The sequence below is a fragment of the Chelonoidis abingdonii genome, chromosome 2 (assembly GCF_003597395.2).
Source record: "Chelonoidis abingdonii isolate Lonesome George chromosome 2, CheloAbing_2.0, whole genome shotgun sequence".
NCBI lineage: Eukaryota > Metazoa > Chordata > Testudines > Testudinidae > Chelonoidis > Chelonoidis abingdonii.
This window is the reverse complement of record NC_133770.1, coordinates 47,677,528-47,698,896: the sequence shown is the minus strand read 5'-3', so window position 1 is coordinate 47,698,896 and position 21,369 is coordinate 47,677,528. Positions and strand designations below refer to the sequence as shown.

At 38.4% G+C, this 21,369-nt stretch overlaps 1 protein-coding gene across 7 annotated transcripts in view; it reads right to left on the bottom strand.

Moving 5' to 3' along the window:
• The window catches only part of CDK14 (cyclin dependent kinase 14), a 545,410-nt gene that overhangs the window by 225,413 nt on the left and 298,628 nt on the right, over nucleotides 1-21,369 (bottom strand). For all 7 annotated transcript variants that reach the window (XM_032798112.2, XM_075062353.1, XM_032798113.2 and 4 more), the window contains one exon: nucleotides 15,090-15,213. In XM_032798112.2, coding sequence (XP_032654003.1) covers nucleotides 15,090-15,213 — 124 coding nt within the window. The remainder of the gene's footprint in view (nucleotides 1-15,089; nucleotides 15,214-21,369) is intronic.

Sequence of the window (21,369 nt, the reverse complement as noted above, 5' to 3'; positions counted from 1 at the left end):
TCTGGAGGACTTAGGGAACCAAGAACTGTCAAGTTCTAATCCCAGCTCTTACTATGGATAACCTTTCACTTAACCTTTCTATCATAGTTTCCCTATTTCTAACATACATTAAGAGTGATGTGGGGTTAATGTTTATATAACACTGAAAATGCAAATCACTAGGTAATTGCTAACTATTACTATTATAAATGGTTCCCGACATCTTTTGAGTATTCAGAAGGCTAATTGCTGCAGAGAAAACAGAATGTTCTCAACTTAATGCAGGTAGATCTTCATGAATTACTCATATTTGCATTAATAGGAGAGTTGTGCATGTACAATAAACTGTAACACATCAAGGGGAGATTGTATCCTTCAGTAACAATGAAAATTAAAAACACTCAGTAAACACTACATACATTAAATAATTACCTATGTAAAGTTGTGAAAACACTTATATTAAATTAAACAAAAGCTTTGTTTTAAATCTTTTAAAGAAAAATATAACAGGTTATTGACTACATTTTTAATTCACACTTTAAAAATTCAGTCAGAAATATGTAATTATTTCATTGCATATTAAATAGAATATATTTATGTTAGTAGATCTTTAAACATTTCCTGTTAATAATCTTTCCCTTTGCACCTCAATATCTTTGTTTTCATTATATCAAATTTTTCTTTAAACTATACTATTTTCCCTTTAATATATTCTTTAATTTTCATGTAGTTTATGTATTTTTCTGCATAACAAATCTGCATAACTATTAATGCTTTGCATTTTATTCACTGTATAAAGATTTTAAATTGTTGCATAAATTGTCTGTTATATAATACAGTGTTTTGTTAAAGGCTCATTAAACAAAAACTTAATCACAGCAGGATGACAAGGAATTGAGAGCATTGTGGAAGTCAAACAAGAGACCTTGATTCAAAAGCTTCATTGCCAGGCGCCTAGGATACTAAGAACATGAGCTCATTGGTGGGAGCAGTTTAACATTTTTCAGGCCAGAGGCAAATTATATCACTGAAGAGATCGACAATAATGACCTGCTTTTCAAAGGAGCTGAGCAACCACTGCTCTCACTGAAGTTAATGGGACTTGCAGGTGCTCAGAACCTCTGAAAAATCAGGCTATGAATTAAATTTTTAAAGACACAACATTTCAAGAGAGATGGAAAAAAGTACATAAGATATTTCTCTGTGTTTTGTTTTTATTTTTAAGCTGTTTCATTATGTTTGGGGTGTAATTTTACTGACTAACAAAACCTCACTTCTAGCTTCCCCATAATGCCACTGCTTTAGTTATAATTCTTCTCCCACTGGTCTGTGCACTTCACTTTTCCTTATATCCTTTACTGGCTTCTTGTCTTACTAGGTGCATGTGGTATTTTGTCACCGTAACCATACTAGAAGCACCCAATGCTGAATTTTAAGAATTTCAAGAAACTTAAGAAAGAAAGTACAATATTTTAAATACTCTCACAGTTCGATGCGATGGATAGGCCTGTCTTATAACAAGAGATGTTGTACACTTCACTCTGCAATTTCTTGAGCTCTCAAACTAGGAAGGATCTTGGACCTGGTCAATGTCAGGCTCTGAAAAAAGTGGTGTTGGTCATTCTTTAGGTAATTACTGCTGACCTGGGGCAAAGGTGCTGTAGTTTGGATCAAAACTAAATCCAAGTAATTAAAAGATCATTTTTTGCACGGGAAAGGGCATCCTGACCAAATCCCAACTAGATAATTATAATACATTTCCCTACCTAAAGGCTCAATACTAGTCCAACTAAAAATCAGTGGGAGTTGGATTGAGCCTTACATTTCCCTCATGTACTTTTAATTAGAGATATATTTGGTGAGTCATTCCCATCTCTCGCTACTGTGACAGACCCAGACCAGTGGGGTACAGGAGTCTGGTAGAGGGCAAATATACTGGTCACTGGATGAGTAGTTTTCTGTTCTCTGAGTGACCAGAGCAGGGGCTGCCCTAGAGTAATCAGGAACCTCCTAGAACCAATTAAGACAGGCAGGATAATTAAGACACCTGGAGACAATTAAGAAACTGCTAGAATCAATTAGGACAGGCTAGCTAATCAGGGCACCTCAGTTTAAAAAGGACCTCACTTCAGTTTGTGGTGTGCATGTGAGAAGCTGGGAGCAAGGGGGATGAGGAGCTAAGAGTGAGAAGACATACTGCTGGAAGACTGAGGCGTACAAGCATTATCAGGCACCAGGAGGAAGGTCCTGTGGTGAGGATAAAGAAGGTGTTGGGAGGAGGCCATGGGGAAGTAGCCCAGGGAGTTGTAGCTGTCACACAGCTGTACTAGGAAGCACTCTAGACAGCTGTAGTCCACAGGGTCCTGGGCTGGAACCTGGAGTAGAGAGCGGGCCCGGGTTCCCCCCAAACCTCTCATCTCCTGATCAGACAAAGGAGGAATTGACCTGGACTGTGGTTTCTACCAAAGGGGAAGGTCTCTGGGCTGTTTCCCGACCCACATGGTGAATCTGTGAGGCGAGCAAATCCGCCAATAAGCGCAGGACCCACCAAGTCAGAGGAGGAACTTTGTCACACTACTTATTGGCATAGATTGGCTGCCACAGTGCACCACTGAGGTAGTTGTATTTTACTTGTAAGTGAGTAACCCTGTTCAGGCTAAGAATCCCGCTGAGTTTACCTATGATAAGAGAAGTACATTATGAAGTGTGCGTTACTTACACCAGCAGAGGGGAATTTTCTGAAAAGTTTCATTTCAACACCTTCAAAAAGCAGTCAGTGCAAACTGTCAAAAAATGTAACACAATGGCTAACTTGGTTAGCAGTTTTATCTTGTACTCTGTCAAAGGGAAAGGCATTAACAGATACGACCTTAGTTGAGCAAAATACAGTCTCAGGGTTTCCACAAAGACTGGATACAAAGTCAGTAAAGTATTTTCCAATTCCAATTTCATGCCATAGAACTAACATGAATCCACACTTGAGTCTGTCAGGTGCTCTTTCAGCATCTAAAGTCACAATGGCATTTTTCGTAAGCCTGTCTGAAAGATCAATATCACTACCAGATCTAAGAAATGATTAAGACTGAGGTTTACTATGGCAATCACATAAGCTAGACCAATTAGAATAAGAGGTGTCAGCAAAGATATTAGACCAACAAATCCTCCATCAGATCCACCCCCTTTCCCTCAGCTGCCCATCTCAGTCCCCAATTACCACAAACATTATGGGTCACACAGGCCTCAATGGACAACATCTGACATCATGGCAGTTAATCAGACCCTCCCATGGCACTGACAATAGTATACGCGCTAGTCATTGAAAACTTTGATGCCACCCATACACTTCTGTCTTTTCTCCTTCTCCACATCTCTTGTGGGCAGTATACAAGGAGATCATGAGAGCTGCATATGCTGCCAATTCTACTCTGTTCTACATACTATTTTATATAGGTTTTTATATTGTGCTCATCACCCTAGCATCTGAGCACCTTCCAATAATGCATTAAGCAATCTGACTACACATCTGTCACATGTTTCTTTCATCCTCTGCCCAAAGCAAGAAGTGTATGGAGTGGAATGTCTTGTTTTAGTATGATTTTTTTATTTTATATATACACACGGTGCTATATGCTTATAGTGGAAAAGGAAAGGACAAAGAAATCATCCTTGCACCTGCAGCAGAAAGTAGTGAGATTTGGGATAGTTCTTAGTTTCTGGGAGAGTTCATTCCACAGTGTCTGACCACCCCCGAGAAGGTTCTGTCTCTCAGACAGATGAACTTAATTCTTATTGTTGAGAGTTCCACTGTGCCAGGGAGTGCTGTCAACCACAGTCTTCATCTTGGAGCTGTAAACGGTCTTTTAGGCATCCTGGGCCCAGGCCATGGAGCACTTTTTGAAGCTAAGGACTAAGACCTTAAACTTGATTTGAAATTCTATAGGAACCAGTGTAGAGAGTGGAGAACAGGTGTGATGTGATCATGAAGCCTCTGTCGCTGAGGAGATGCACTGCAGTATTTTGTATCAGTTCAAGTTTACTAAGTACTGAAGGTTTCATTCTGAGGTATGCTGCACTGCTGTAATCCAACCAAGAGGTGACAAAGGCATGATAAGTGAGGCCAGGTCTTTACCCACTAGGTAAAGAGAGTCTCCAAGCCAACCAGAGATAGCAGAAAGCATCACTTGCACCATTGTGATGTCAGAACTCAGTGTCTGTGAAGAACCCAAAAGTACACTCAGACTATGGACTGAACTGACCAATTGTGGATGTGAACCTTCAGTCAAAGACTGCACGGTGGCTGAAAACTCCTCAAAATACTCTCCTCTGAACACCCAGCATCACCTCTGCCCTGGTTCAGCTTCAGTCAGCTGTTCTTTGGCCATAAGCTGATCTCATCCAAGTGCATAGGGTCATTTTGGCAGACCAGCAAAATGCCTGGACCATTACTGATAACTGGAATATTGATTATTATGCTTATGGCCAAAAGCAACTAAATCAGTAGGTCTTAACAGGCCTCTGCAACAGCCTTAGCACATCTAAGCAAGAAGTCAGGAGGGGAGAGGGTTGATGGGGGAGCCAACTCTGTGTGCTTCCTGATAAGATCTCAGTTGAAATTGCTGAGGTATATGTTTTGGAAAAACAGGAAGCTTATCTATATCTGCCCTTTGGGATGTGTTTCTCAGGGCCCTCAAGGCACAAGGACTCTGCAAAAACACTTCTTTGTGGATGTTTGAGGAGACCTCTTGTTTAAACTTTGAAGTTGTTTGGTTAACAAGTTTTTTTAATTGACATATTATTGTTACTCTAACTCAATAAATAAGCAGACACACTTCAGGGACACAGATTAGGGTCCCTAACAGCAGCTGAAAGACAGGCCAATTGGACGGTTGTCATTGCACTACTCAAAGACTGTTCCAGACTTTGGTAATTATTGATTATGTGTAAGTGCTTGAGACTAAAATAAAGTGCAGCTCTAACTGAACACACTCTTGTACTGTACTGTTTGTGCCACCCACCAATCAGCCAGACAGCTATGTTTCCCCTGATTTATTTCCCGCCACCACCTCACCAAGAGCAACAGTTACCAAGAGCTTTGAGTTTTAAGAACCACAGTAACACAAGCACTGGGTCTCCTTGGTGTTAGTGGTGTGGTTATATATGGTGATGGAAAGATAGAGTTGTTTGTAATTGCATATTGCTATCACTTGAGTCCATGTCATCCGACCAGTTCACCTAGTGGTTATATGTAGATGCTGAAACACACCAGAAGGAATATCCTGGGGAAAGAAGCCACTTCCCAGCAGTAATCTCAGCCCAAGTCTGCCCAAATCAGAGGATAAAAAAGCATTTCCCTCACTGCTCTGTTGCCCTGGAAAAGTACCTGACTAGTATGCCAACCTGTCCAAGCCTCTCTGGCCCTCTACCTGCACAGCCTTTACTGCCAGCAAGTTCACTCCCACCCCACAAGACACTGGGTTTTGGGGTCCTATCAACCAAGTTGATTCCTCAACTGTGGCCTCCTTATTCCCCAGCTGGCTCTAGAGAATGGGGAATTCTCACTAACTTTTTGCAGTGCACAAGAGGCCACAGAATCACAGAAATGTAGGGCTGGAGGGGACCCTGAGAACTCTGCGCTAAGTCCAGCCTCCTGCACTGAGGCAGGACCAAGTGTACATAGACCATCCCTAACATATGTTTCTTCAACCTGTTCTTAAAAATCTCCAATGATGGCGATTCCACAACTTCTCTTGGAAGCCTATTCCAGTGCTCAGCTACCCTATAGTTGGAAAGTTTTCCTAATATCTAATCGAAATCTCCCTTGATGTACATTAAGCCAATTACATCTTGTCCTACCTTCAGTGAACATGGAGAACAACTGATCACCGTTCTCTTTTTGTAACAACCCTTAACGTATCTGAAGACTTATCAGGTATCTCCCCTCAGTTTTCTTTTTCTCATGACTCAGAATGTCCAGTTTTTTTAATCTTTCCTTTTCTGGAAACTTTCATTTTGCTGTTGTTCTCTGAACTCTCTCCAATTTGTCCAAATCTTTCTTAAAGTGTGACACCCAGAACTGGATTCTATACTCCAGCTGAGGCCTCACCGATGCAGAGTGGAGTGGGACAGTTACCACCCACGCCTTATATAAGGCACCTATTAATACACTCCAGAACGATATTAGTCTTTTTCGCAACTGCATCACACTGTTGATTCATACTTAATTTGTGATCCACTATAACCCCCACCTCCTTCTCAGCAGTACTGCCACCTAGCCAGTTACTCCCCATTTTGTAGTTATGCATTTGATTTTTCCTTCCAAAGTGTAGTATTTTGCACTTGTGTTTAGTGAATTTCATCTTGTTGATTTCAGACCAGTTTTCCAAGTTGTCAAGGTCATTTTGAATTCTGATTCTGTCCTCCAAAGTGCTTACAACCCCTCCCAGTGTGGTGTAACCCACAAATTTTATAACCATACTCGCCACTCCATTATCCAAGTCACTAATAAGAATGCTAAAAAGTACTGGATCTAGGACTGAACCCTGTAGGGCCCCACTTGTACGCTCTCCCAGTTGACAGCAAATTATAACTACTCTTTGAGTACAGTCTCTCAACCAGTTTTGTACCCACCTTATAGTAATTTCATCTGCACAACATTTCCCCAGTTTTGCTTTAAGAATGTCATGTTGGGACTGTGTCAAAAGCCTTACTAAAATTAAGATATATCGCATCTACCACTATCCATTAGGCCAGGACCCCGTCAAAGAAGAAAATTAAGATTGCTTGACATGATAGATAAATCCATGTTGACTATTACTTATAACTCGCTAGGTGCTTATAAACTGACTGGTTAATAATTTTTTCCAGTATCTTTCCAGGTATCAAAGTTAGGCTGACTGGACTATAATTTCTCAAGTCCTCTTTGTTCTCCTTTTTAAAGACAGGTACTATGTTTGCTCTCTCTCAGTACTCTGGGACCTCACTAATGTTTCTGAGATCACTTCAGCTAGTTCCTTAAGAACACTGGGGTGAGCTGTATCAGGCCCTGACAACCTGAATACATCTAATTTATTTAAATATTCCTTACCCTGTTTTTCCTACTTTGGCTTGTGTTCTTTCCCTCTTGTTAATATTAATTGTGTTAAATATCCAGTCATAATTCACCTTTGTAGCGAAGACTGAAGCAAAACAGACATTAAACATTTCAGTGAGATGCCAGCTTCCACTCCCTGTCCTGTAATAACCCACAATGGGGAGAAGGAGGCACTACAATTCATGCATATGTTGGTCTTTCCTCCGCCACCCAATCATCATCATCATCATCATCAAATCACAAAAATTCAACATAACATGTAGGTTGTCAATAGAGCCCTGACAATACTTATTCTTCCAAAGGAATTGTGATAGATGCAAAGAGGAGGAGTGAAATATTGTTGAAGAAACATAACAGGGGGAGAGAGGGGAGAGAAGAACCCTCAGAGTTGTCATAATTCTAAGCACAGAGATCATAAGCAATCCTTTGGAGACACTGAAGCTATTGCACACACTCAGTGGAACTCAGCAAAACAACCTTATTGTCTCTATATCGTCGATCACCAAATGTAACAGTTTCTTGGGCACAAGGATGATCTCTTGTATCAATATCTTAAAGAACTGATACTTTATGGGCCATTGACACAGTAAAGCATAACTGCCTATGGTGTCTATGCACGTTTACAGAATCCATTATCTGGGGATTATATACAATTTCCAGTAAAGACAAATTCCTTCTGGGAATGTTTATGGAGAAGAAAAAAACGATTTTCTTAGGTTAAATAACATAGCTTCTCATTTTAACAGTAAACTAGATGGTACTACTCTGGTCCCTTGTTACATTTCCAAGCACGTGCTCTCCACAATAAAAATCTCTATGAAAATTCGCAGAAACATTCTTGGTCTATGTACAGCATCCAGTTTTTAAACCACTTCTCCACTGAGTATAACTCTCACAAACCCCAAACCTTTTAGCTCATGCTATCTATTATTAATCAGCCTCTATATCATTAAGGACGTTCTCAAGGTTTAATCATATTTATTTGAAAACTTTTCTTTTACTGATCATTAATAAACCCCTGAAAACTTAAAACAGGACCTCCTCCATGCAGATGACCCAGGCCCCCTACACGTTCCCATAGATCTTCACAGACCCTGAGGGACCCAAAGGGTTTGAGTGAAAAATTTCTGGGGAAACTTCACCTCCCAATGAAGAATTCAGGAAAATTTCCATGAAGATCTCCTTGTGCAGATTTTCACCCCCAAAATCCACTCCCACAGAAGACAATGATCAGTCCCAAGAACTTCAGGGATAAATACTGAGTTTCTGACCACCAATACTCATACCCTTTGGAGTAATCACACATAGCTGGGACCTCTCAAGAGGACTGTTCAAAGCTGACATTTCTAACTGCGATCTTTCAAATGTAAGAGAAGAGCATGCAACTTTAAACAAAATCTCTGTTTAACAGGTAATCTCAAAAATCCACACCTCTAGATATTTCTCTATCTTTGACAATTACAATAAAGCCGGCAATATTTTATTGTTCTGGTCCGTGTTTCCTATTTCAATATTGTATTTTGTATTTGTATTTTACAGTCTCTCTTTCTCAAATGCTTAGATGTTCATAGCCACACACTATCTTGTAGACAAAAATAATAATAATCAGCTGTTCTGCCTGCAGCCAGGGCCTAAAATAACTTGTAAAAGTCAGTGTACATACTAAAGAGAATGAAGTGTCAATTACAAGCAGTGACTACACAGCAGGCATCTGTGCTCTACAGTAATTGCACAATCCAAAATACAGCCCACGCTTCAGGAGTCTCCAACTTCTCTCATCTATAGGTCTCTTCATCAGAATCCTATCAGCACAAGTAATTGCTGTTCCCTGGCGCTGCATGTCTAAAAGGAAAAAGACAGCCAGGAAAGCTGGTCCCAGGGAAGCTTCATCAGCCAAACACCTGAAATCCAATTCCTGGTGGCACAGGTATATCAATCTATTGGTATAGTAGGACAACAGCCCCACTAATATTTTGGCTAATTTCTCCCACAACCACACACATTGATAAAGTTATATGACTCCAAGCTAAAGCTAAACTTTCACTGTTTTCTACCCACATACTGGATGGGACTCTCAGTACACTGACAGCTGAGGGCAGCGTGCCTATTCTCAAAGGCTCTGTGCATGCTTTTAATTTTTCATTGGGCAGTTTTACATTAGTACACATTTTGGGGCATAACAACACCATTGACTTCCGAAGTTACTCCTGATTTACACCAACAACTAGGAGAAGAATCATATCAATTGCCTACATCTTTAATAAAAATAACAGTAAATAATAGCTTTCAAAAATTGAGAGCTCTGTATACTGTAATTTAAGTCAGTATGTAACTGGCACAGATGTGATTTGGTTTAAGGTTACAGAACACTCGTTTTCCCTGTAATACTCCAACCCCTCCTCTGGATCTTTGCTTTGTAGCTGACAAAGTAGAACCAAACATAAAATATGGAACTACTAGGGCTCTTATCAGTTGGATAGCAGATACTATGGTAATAGGCATGGTAAGAAAACCTTGATAGAATAGATTAGTTGAATTAGTCACTTGAAATCTAGGAATCAGATTTTCAAAAGTGCTCAGAATTGCCTAATTCTCCCCACATTGAAGTCAATTCAGAGGCAGTGTTTGCCCAATGCTGAGCACTTCTGAAAAAACCACCTTATGTCTTCTACATGAAAACTGAACAAGAAAGTGTCTGCAATATTTCAATCCTTATTTCCTTTGAAAGTCTCTGAAGCACTGTTTTCTAGTGAAAGTCTATGAGGAGACACTTTCCTACATTAATGTGAAACTTAATGGTAACTGAAATGATATCATTATTGTTATGTTGCTCTAATATACAGCAAAAGTGAAGGGTTTCATAAAGTGTCCATATAATAAACAATATAGATCATGCACTTACTAAGCAAAAAATCTGATCATATGTACTTCTGGAGGGGAAAGTATGCCACTTTTAGAGTTATATCTTCTAGTATGTGCTTCTATGAGATATTGCACAATTACTTGACAAAGTCTATAGTTAAGATAAATATGTTTATTGAGAAATACTGCAGCTTTCAAAACTTCTGCAGAATGACATCACCAAACAAATCAGTTTTTCAACACACCAAAAGCAATCTTGTGTAAAGGCTAAACAAACGTATCTGCAAATACAGGAGGCTTAAGATCTACAGATAGCTGAGTGAAGAAACTGTGAATTGAGGCCAAAGGAAATTAGCCAGGAAGTTTCACTTTTGTATGGTGGGTAGCTTAAAACAAATGGCTGTATTCTTTTCAATTTGTAAAGAATTGAATTTGTAAAGAATTCATTAAAGGTTTAGCACCTTGCTTCTACTTAGAGACAGTTTGGGGGGAAAAAAACTTTAAATCAAATTCACACATAAGATCAAAATTAATTTTTGCTCTTATTTAATCATTTCACAGGGAGAACTCCTAGCATATTTTAATTTTCCCTTGAATGCACATTAGATTTAGAATAGAAAGAAAAAGAGTGGAGTTTTCTTCTTGTCTACTTTGTGTAGTAACAATTATTCTAGACATATTCTTCCATCTCATACAATGTCATGAAAGCAATTTTTTCTACTTTATCAATTTTTAATTTGATACAGTCTCTGGTCTGTTCTCCCTTTTCCTTTGATTGCTGGGTCTCTCTTCTCATAAATGCTCTTTCAATAGGCACAATAAAAAAGCAAACCTCCTTGGTTACTTCTTTGCTTTTAAGAATGAAACACACATAAGAGTATCAACATCTGGGAACTCTCTACAGTTTAAAAAAAAAAAAGGGTTGTGCCTACAGTTACTCAAAGATTCCATCTCAGCTGCAATGTGATGCACTAGCAAGCATAAAAGCTTTTCCTTCAGCATGTTTATCCAAGAACAATGACCTACCAAAGCCAACTTCTGAGTATTTGATATCTTAGGCTGAGGGAATAACATAAAACTGAGACTGAATTAAAAACTAGGGCTGCACTGTTGATTTTTGTAAACTTATGAAACCAAACTCTGAAGGTCTTCTCTTCTGGGACTGAAAGGCCGTTAGTCTAAGATTTTATATTTATTGCACTGGCACAGTCAATCCTGTCTCTGACACAAGCTCATTTCTCCTCGACCTCTCTCTCTTTTTTTTTTTTTTTTTTTTTTTTAAGATAGAAGAGGCACCCTAATGTACTGTCATTAATCCCAAATATAATTTACACAAATTTCCCTTCCAAGAACCTTCTAGAGAAGAAGTAGCCTGCGGGAGGTAGGGTTCCAACAGCAAAAAGGTTTCATTTTATGTCTTTGGTAGAAAAGTGTCATTTATTTTGTATAATTGCATAGTATTATAAAAAGAGAGGGATATTTGTCTTCTCATTTCCCATGCCATCAGTGAAAGGGGTCATGACCCTCCAGCTCTTTACCTCATAGTTTTTAATTTTTCATCTTGATTTTCTGGAGGGAAATGTAACCCATCTGGTTTTCCATTTCACAAGGTCATGAGCTGTGAGGGAAAAAAAAACTTGGAAAAATACAGACTTATAATCTTCTCTCAGTATGCCAGTTATAGAGGATTCCATAGATTTTTTTGGTTAATCAAGACAAACATAAGGGATTAAAAATTCTCCCTGACACCATCATACTGCAACAGAAATATGGGCACTGAATATTGTAAAGGCTCTTTCTTTTACGTGTACTATTGCTACCTGTTATTCATTTATGGACTGTGCGCTTTCAAAGTAACACTGTATTCAAGCCTTACATGCGAGCCTAGATTTCTTGTTAACACAAAGAGGTGAAATACTGGCCTCCTGAAGTCAATGGAAGTTTTGCTGTGGACTGCACTGGGGCCACAATCTCACCACAAATATGTATTTGGGCATTTCCTTACCTGATGATGTGAAGGCTGGTAACACAGTGAAAACAGGGAATGTCTCATCTACTCTTCTACTCCATGCAAACCACGACATCAGACTATGTAACCTAGAAGTGTTCAAGTGGCCTGCCGGTAACCAGGAAGTGTCTCTTTTGATTTTGTGTTTCCAGTTCAATGAGGTATTTACCAGAGGTGGTGAATTTTCTAATTTTTGATAACCTATTTGCTTGCTCTCTACCCCAAGGGGGAGGGTGTAACATAGACCCAGTCTAGTGTATGCAAGGGGAATTTACAGACTACTGTAGAATTCAGTAAACATTGCTGACACTTTCTTTTTAAAAATGTTCATAATTTTCTCCTATCCCTGATGTTTAGGAAGGTTTTTGGAGGATTATGTTCTGTGTGTTACAATGAGACATGTATAGTCAGTTCACGCCAACTATTCTGGCAGATCTATGCCTGTCAAACTGGACAAGTAGGATGTGCAGTGACTTCATAAACAGGAAAGGATTTCATTAGGTTCAGCTAAAACTTCAGCTGACTCCCACTGGCCATGAGCTGAAGCAATTTTTACATCTCTTATAATTTTTCATTTTTATTTAACCCCTCCCCCGAACTAACAAAGGTTCTTTTCAGATGAGAATTATATACTATTTATTTGTATTACAGTCACAGTCATAGACCAGGACAGTATTGTGTTAGGCACTGTACAAAGATATATGAAAGGCAGTCCTTGCCCCTCAGAGCTCATAATCAAAGTAATAACTACAAAACCAGAAGTTTGAAACAACAGCTGGGATTCCTATTGTCACATCTAAAAAATGTATTAAATTTGCCAAAAAATGTATTGTTCAGGATATCAAAACTATTTGTGAATTTAAGTCAAATTCAGTAAATAGTTTTAGTCAAAAAAAAACATTTTGAAAGTTCAGAAAAGTCAGACTTTTTCATTCAGCCAGAACAATATATTTGTCATTTTTCATTTTGCGAAGAAAAATAAAACACCATACTTTTAGTTCAAAACTAACCAATTTTTTTTTCTGATTTTCAGTTTGGCTACTGAACCAATAAATCAGCTATTTTGTCAACTCTACCCTTGAGGTGTTTAGATTCTTATAAGACTATAACTCAGCTATGACTATAACTTTCATATCATCCTTGGATCTTTATTTATTTAACTGATATGGCAAAACGAGCGATTTCAACCAAGAAAATAAGTCACCTCAAACTGCATATATTTCATCAGAGCACTAATGTGCAAGCATAAATACCTAATGATCCCCCTATGTTTCATGAATTTCTCTAAGAAATGGAATTTTATTCTACAATACATCATCCCGGAGAGCAGAAGTCTTTGAATTTTCTTTAAAAAAACAATTCTTGTTCAAACCTTGTAGCATCTTCCAAGTATTAAAAAATACTTGGAAAATGGTGAGTAAGGCAATACATGACTGATTTCAGATACTGTTTCTTTAAGCTGCTTCACAATCTACAGACTAATCAAATTTATGTGAACTGTGACCATCACATGAAGCTCAATTTCTTCCCCCAGTACATTAAGCGCACATACACAGCTGTTACTCACAGTAACTTTAATTACAGACAAAATCACCACTAAATTACTAGTGAAATTGTCAATTAGCATGTAAGGCACCTTCACTACATTTGGTAAATAGAATGGAAAGCCCAGAGTATAGGGTGGGTTTTTGTTTGTTTGTTTGTTTATTTAAAAAAAAAGGAATCTCAAGAAGCTGTTGGGCCACATTCTCATCTGGCATAAGCTGATGCAGTACCATTGAAATGGACAGAGTTATGCTGATTTTCATTAGCTGAGAATCTGGTCCAGAGTAAGATGCTCAACTACTCAAGCACTTTGTCAGCATTTTGAAGCTTACACTTGATAAGCCAAAGTGTTTTTTTAAAGTCACCAAGACTTGGTCTACACTAGGAACTTATGTTGGTATAACTACATTACTCAGGGGTATAGAAAATCCATACCCCTGAGCAACATAGTTGTACCAACCTAACCCATGGTACAGAGAGCGCTGTGTCTACATGTGGACTTCTTCTGTCAACATAGCTACATCCTCTGAGGGAGGTGGAGTACCTACACTGACAGGAGAAGCTCTCCCAGCAGCGAAGGTAGCATCTTCACTATGGGTACATCCATACTACCCACGGGATCAGCGGGTAGGAATCTCTCTATTGGGGATCCATTTATCATGTCTTGTCTAGACACGATAAATCGATCCCCGAACGTGCTCCTGTCAACTCCGGAACTCCATCATGGCGAGAGGCAGAAGCAGAGTTGACGGGGGAGCTGCGGCCATTGATCCCGCACCATGAGGACAGGAGGTAAGTCGAAATAAGATGTGTCAGCTTCAGCTACTCTATTCCCGTAGCTGAAGTTGCATATCTTACATCGACCCTCACCAGTGTAGACCAACCTTAAGTGCAGCTGCACCGCTGTAAGTGTAGACAAACCCCAAGAAAAGCATTACCATTTTCCACATCCACACTGGCACTATCCTTCAGAGGAAGAGGCACTGCTACAATAACTGCTAGAAAAGGAGGGTTTTCAAGGAAGTGTTGGGAAGGGACATCCTTACAAGGAAGGGGTGAACAATGTCTCGTACCTTGAATGCTTTACAAAGAGTCACCTGACAAGGGATCAGCAATGGATACTGAAATCAGTTCATTTAATCCTTGTTTCTTCTAATCATCAGGAAGAACATTACTGATTTCTTATTTCCTCAAGCCTCATTCAATCATTGGTCATTCATAAAAGTTAAATCTTATTTCCAGATCTTTATGTCCCCAGGACTACACACACAAATGATTGTCCACTAGACATGACCTGTACATCCTTAGGCCTTTTCAAAGGTTCTCTTCTAAATGCTAAGTCTTAAGTTATGGAGATAACGAGAACTGAACTACGTTCAGTGTTATCATCCCTTTCTAGTAGGATTTGGAGTATTTATTTATTTTGCACTCACTCCTTTTAATCAAGTATTATGTCGACCTTAATCAATTTCTTAGCTCTGGAGAAAAAATTACAATTATCTGCAATAACGTAGGTGTGTCTAAGGAACAGGAAAATCAATGAAACCATCTGTCTGAAATTCCCACAACATTATAAAATAGACTTTTAATTAACTGCTTTCCTACCAAAGTCTGCCAGCTTTAATTCCCCCGTGTCACTGATCAGAAGGTTCTGTGGTTTCAGGTCCCTGTGCAAAATGTAACGCTGGTGGATGTAAGACAGTCCTCGCAGCAACTGAAATAAAAATAACTGAAAAAGAAGGGGACAAAAAAAAATGACGTCTGTTAATATTTGTATGTAATGAGCCAGATTTCTACACAATCTGCAGGGTGTTTGTATTTTATGGTAACAATTTCTCATGGCTCCATCACCATATAATTACCCCCCACTCCAATTTTTTTTAAATGGTTTCAAATGTAAAAAATAAGGAATATCTTTTGCAGAAAACTATCTCCAATGCACAAACCCCACCGTATCACACATTGAATTTACCTGATTTAAAACAACACAAGAACAATAAAACTAGAAGCAGAATGCTCAGTTTCTACCAAATTGTAATTATATTCCATTTATCCATATGGCCTTAGTGATTAGCTGATAGCCTGGAGACAGACATGTATCTGTACTAATTATAGGAAACAATAATATAGGGTGGTGGTGGGGAGACAGAGCCAGGGAATGGGATAGGGGAGCTAAAACAAACAAAATATTAAGGGTATAAGCAACGATCTCTGCTTGTCCAAAATGATTTGCAAAGACGATGCAGATAGGGTTTCCTCCCAGAAATTTTATAGGAGTTGGCTGAGTTTTTTATTTAAAAAAACAGTAACAGTTTTCATTGAAATTGAGGCTATTTTCCACACACTAAAAGGTCTTTAAGGTAGGTTGAATTTGACACTCCTTGCCAGCCCTTTTAAAATGTCCACCAGACTCTACAAATGCTGTAGAGTGTTTAGCTTTCCTTTTGTGCAGTTGTGCAATTTGCTCTTATGAAAAAGAGCTAGATAATTTTTTTTTCAGATTTTCATGACTCTTCTGATAGGCACTGCCACTAAAGGATGGCAAATCTTACCTCTTGTATTAAGAAACATCTGTTTTGTTGAATACTGATTTCACAGAGGTTGTCTATGCATGCACTTTTTTAAAAAGGCTCCGTTTGCTTGTACACAGGCGCTTCCTGGTATTATAATTATTAGAAGAAACATTCTGCTTCCCACAAGGAAATAGCGCAGTCCCCTATATTTTAGATGTGTGAGGTCATGGAAGAATTACTCTTTACCTATTAGTCAAGTACCTGACAAATAAAGATGCCCTCCTGTAAGCCTTAGCGATCCATACCACCAAATCCAAAGATTTGGAAAAAGTCAACATAGGCACATTAATAGTCACTAATTAGCTAGCAACACACCCCTTACATTTATTTAAAGGCTATTCAAATAAGAAAACATCATAAATGAGGTTATGAAATCTGATTATAGAAGAGAATAAAGTCTGATATGAAAGGAACAGAAATGTCACATTACTCAAGTTGAAACAGATTTAAATACATTCCATTTTAGCCCCCAAGTGCAGACACAATATACTGTATGTTTTGCTATTTAGTCAGGGCACAAAGAGCCATATCAATCAGCTTCTTGCCCAGGCTCAGCTTAACAATGTGCTGAGGAAACATGAGAGCAGTATACTGTAAAGAAAGAAAAGAAAAAAAGTGATAAGTAACATATGAATTCCTTTGTGAATTGTAGTGAGCATGGAATTTGTGGTACATAAAAACTATTTTTAGGGCAGGAAATAAAATTGGCTTTCATTATGGTCTTAGAATTTAGATTATGTTTTATCAAATGGTTTCCCAATAATTTTTAATAAAAAAATATGAAATAGGGCCCGTTTGCTCAATCATCCAAGAGGTATTTGACCACAAAGATGGATTTTAAGTGTGCAAAGAAACCACAAGCATTTCACATTATTAGAATACTATGATATGAGAATTGATAAACACTTTAGTTAAACTGCCTTTAAGGCTATAGATCAAAATGATCTTATGTGCTATGTCCAAGTAGGAAAACAAAACAATACAATTTTACAATGAACTAAAAATAATGAATGACAGGATCTCTGAGAACAGAGTTGGAAACAAAAACTCTTAGCTTTATTCAGCCATCAAACAAGTAGTTTTCATGATGACTTCCGGGATGAAGCTAATTAATTTTCTTGCATAAGTTACTATGATCTTAATTGTCCTCTACCATGGGTGGAGGGGAAAAAACAGTGGGAGAAAAAAAGCCACTGGAAACTTTATAAGGTGAACCATGTTGCATTTTTTCCCTTCTTTCCTAAAGGGAAGAGTTTTGTAATCTTGGCCTGAGGAAAGACTTCAAAATGGAGCCCTAGAAACAGAAAACCAGTTGTATCATGGAAAATTGGCAGCAAAGCTTCACCCCATGCCTTTATGCCACTGGCCCTTTACACATCCTTCTGAACCCATCTGCACAAGACCCCCACCCATGGGGAGCAAAAGCCCTGATGTGGAGCTAGTGCCACCTGGATAACCATTAACTCCCACCTAAATTTCTGATCAGATATCAATTAGGTTGAAAACAATGGGAAGATTGCAGATCTCAGCTGCCTCCACAGCACTGGTCCCTGCCTCCAGACCCCACAGATGAAGTTTATTGGGTCCAGAGTACATGCTCATGGGAGGGGTAGAGGCTGGACAGGTTGATGTGGAAGAAGTTTGCTGTACAGGAGGTGCAGGAATGCACATCATCCGTCTCCAGACCCACACAGATTCCCCAGACAAGACAGTATAACATGAGGCTCCATAACCTTTTCCACGGATCATCTCTTGGTGGTGGGAGGAGCCCAGCCAGACTTGGGCCTTGCAATGCCTCAGGAGACTACCAGAGGCCAGAGCTGATGCAGATGCACAAAGGATTTGCCAGGTTTACAGGCTAGCCCTGCAGTCCTTTCTACGGGGATGGGAGGTCTTTGTCTGGATGAGATGACATGGAGGGATGTGTATCAGAGCCCCCTCCTGTGTGTTTTACTGCAGGAGGGGATGATCTGGCCTTGAATGTGTGTGCAGAGAGGTATACAGAAGCTTTCATTTTACAGAACACACACACATACAGGTGCAAATCCTAGCCTCACTTTATCCACAGCATGGGAGTTCACATGGAGCTGAGCTGCTAAGATGGACCTTGTACTCCATGGACAAAGATTAGAGTATGGCTGGATTAATGTGCAGATCTGTAGCAGAATGTCTTGTCTTGAATCATAATGCAGCATTAGCAGAGTTGACTTGACTTACACACACAGAGCATAAGCTTTATCTTTCTTGATAACACAGATGCTACTAATGTGATGCCTATCAAAAAGTGTACCTGTGGTGCATTACATAATCATTTGAATTCTCCTTTGTGTATTTAACGTAAATCAATCCATATTCCTTCTTAATAGCCGATCAAATCTAAATACCAGTAATGAAACCCAAGATGCCTCATGTTTGAAACCAGTCTGTTTCTCCCATGATCCAGAGGATACTGTAACCTCGGATTAATTTTTGGTTAATTAGGCGGGTGAGTGGAAGGGGGCAGCACATACAACAGTCTCATATAGCTAGTAAAATAAACATGACCATATGTCATACTTGGTTAGTTGTTTGCTTTTTTTAAATAAAACATAAAGATAATGTTAAAAAATTCTATTTGATCATATGAATTGCCATTAAGCAGAAGCAATGACAAATATCTCTGTGCGACCTCTGTTAGCATGTCTAAAGCTGATCAAGTGCAATCTCTCTTACCACTATAGGTTTGTTATTCTTTTTTTCCCCCCATCATGATAATAACCATGAGATAAAATGTAATATTTCATTTCTAACACTATCCTGGAGATGTATTGTGCTTTTTTAGGTCAAAGCTTTGTAGGCTCTCATCTCAACACTCAGAAGAAGAAACTTCAGGAACAAAGTGTTGACTTGACCCGGACTTGCATCCCAAAGAACAAAGGATTTTATCTGACTAAAAATATTAGCCAGAGTTAGCATGATCTCCTCTATCATAATAGGCTTTATTTCAGTAAAAGCTGGCCCTGTCTTAATTTCCCAGAACCTCTTGGACAGGCTTCTCTAAAAAAGCAGGGTTTAAAGATATTCTTATCAAAACCACATTCTTAGAGGCTTAGAGCCTGCTCTTGCATTCCTTACACATAGAAAAAGTCCCATTGAAGTCAATTTCACACAGAAATATTCAACAATGTACCCACTGGAATGAAAATCTCATCCAGATTCTAAAAATATACAGAAATTTACACTTGCAGAACCGTAGAGAAAACAGCTCAGAAAGTGTTAACTAGCCAAGTTCTATATTTGATTTTTTCCTCATCACTACATCTCCCTACCTACGTGCTAAAGTCATTTGTAATGAAGGACAGTGTGCATAATTAACTGAGCTTGATGATACTCCTTTCTGATCAGTTAATATAACGTGGCGACTTAGTAGCTGATGTTTAATAGGTGAAAGAGCCTTTTAATTTCCTTTTCCAGAACCATTGAGATTAAACACTCTCCCTTCTACCTTTCACCTCACTGATGCACTTGCATGCTGAAATAGTTCAAGAGTGACTCGTATTGTAATACATAATCTGTTCTAAGAACACTATTTCTGAGGATGTATTTTTTTCTTTTCATCTTGACTATATTTCTTTATTTTAGCTGAAGCATAAATGTATCACAATATATTTGTTCATTGAATGTTTTTGCGTATGTTTCTCCAGTCTCACAACATATTATAGAAATGTCATGAAACTCGCATGTTTCTTAATACATGAATAAAGGGTTTGCATTTAATGTTCACATTTGTGCATGGGATTAAATCATTACTGTCTAAGTGGCAAAGCTAATAGAAAGTAGAGTGAAATCCTGATGACATAGTTAATGTCTGATCACTAGAAAGTCTCATTTAAAAATCAATTCTCAATGCTATCTGTAAAAGACTACCTTAATTTGGCATGATATTATTCTATCTGTTGTATATCTGCTTGTTCTCTGAATGAGGAATGAAAAACAGCAACTTCAACCATATTACACTACACATCTTCCTATTTGGCATATCTATTAAAATATTTACACCAACAGCACCACTAATTTCAGTGAATGTGACCGATATTTCACAAGCAATATACTAGTTTTAATTTGTTCCAAAACCTGATCTGTGAAAATAAGAGCAGCAATCATGACACGCAGATATTTTAATGTAAAAACATCTTTTCAGCCAAACTATGGTGACTCAATAGGATAAGACAGACAAGATATATTCTCATCTAGATGCATGAGGCAAACACATCATTGCCTGACACTTTGTCATGGTTTCGTCATCTAAACTCCTGTTCATCTAGATGATGAAGTACCATGGAAGTTTCCAAAAAAGTGCCAAAATTCTAGACGCTTTCTGATTGCTACAGCTTGTCAATCATCGTGACAGGGGGCAACCCCTCAATTCTGAATTGGTGGAGCCAGAGTAAAGATGGTTCTTTTTTCTCTCTCACCTGCTGATCGTTTTTTCCAGAGTAAATAAATAATATAACACAACGTGATAAACACACACTATTTAGGACACTCCCTCACTGATATATTTTAGTAATGAATACATATTTTAACTCAGTATTATTAACCAGTGCAGTTTCTGTTTAGTAACAGCCACCAGGCATGGCTGTATTATTGGATTATCTTCAGAAGTCATATTTCAAAGATAATAAGCCACATTTGGTTAAACACAGAAGAGGTTAACTAATTACTCCTATGTTCTAAATGCTTCCCTATGTTTTGTGATCCAAATAATTCTAAAGGAGAAATCAGTTCACTTATTCCTTTTGCAAATACAAATATTTATAAGACAAATACCCTAAGGCTTTGATTCAGGTTGTTAATTTCCAGATCGGTCATTAGCTCCTGAAATTATCCATTTGTCAAGAATAGATATTACTTTAAAAACTATAACCATTAGTTAAGGGATAATGTTCATGATGGAGGAGTATGGGAGGCAATAATGAATTCTGCAAGTAACGAGTAAGCGACAGCATGAAGATGAGATTTTTTTTAGTAAGAGCACACATCAGTTATTGTATATATATTTCAACATTCTCAGCGTTATTCTGCACTTCCTTTTTTGGAGGCCAATAGTATAAGCCTACTTTTAATATATTCATAATCTTATCATTTGGGATTTGTACTCATACAGGCCTGGTCTACACTACGCGTCTAAACCGATTTTAGCAGCGTTAAACCGATTTAACTGCGCACCCGTCCACACTATGAGGCCCTTTATATCGATATAAAGGGCTCTTTAAATCGGTTTCTGTACTCCTCCCCAACGAGAGGAGTAGCGCTAAAATCGGTATTACCAT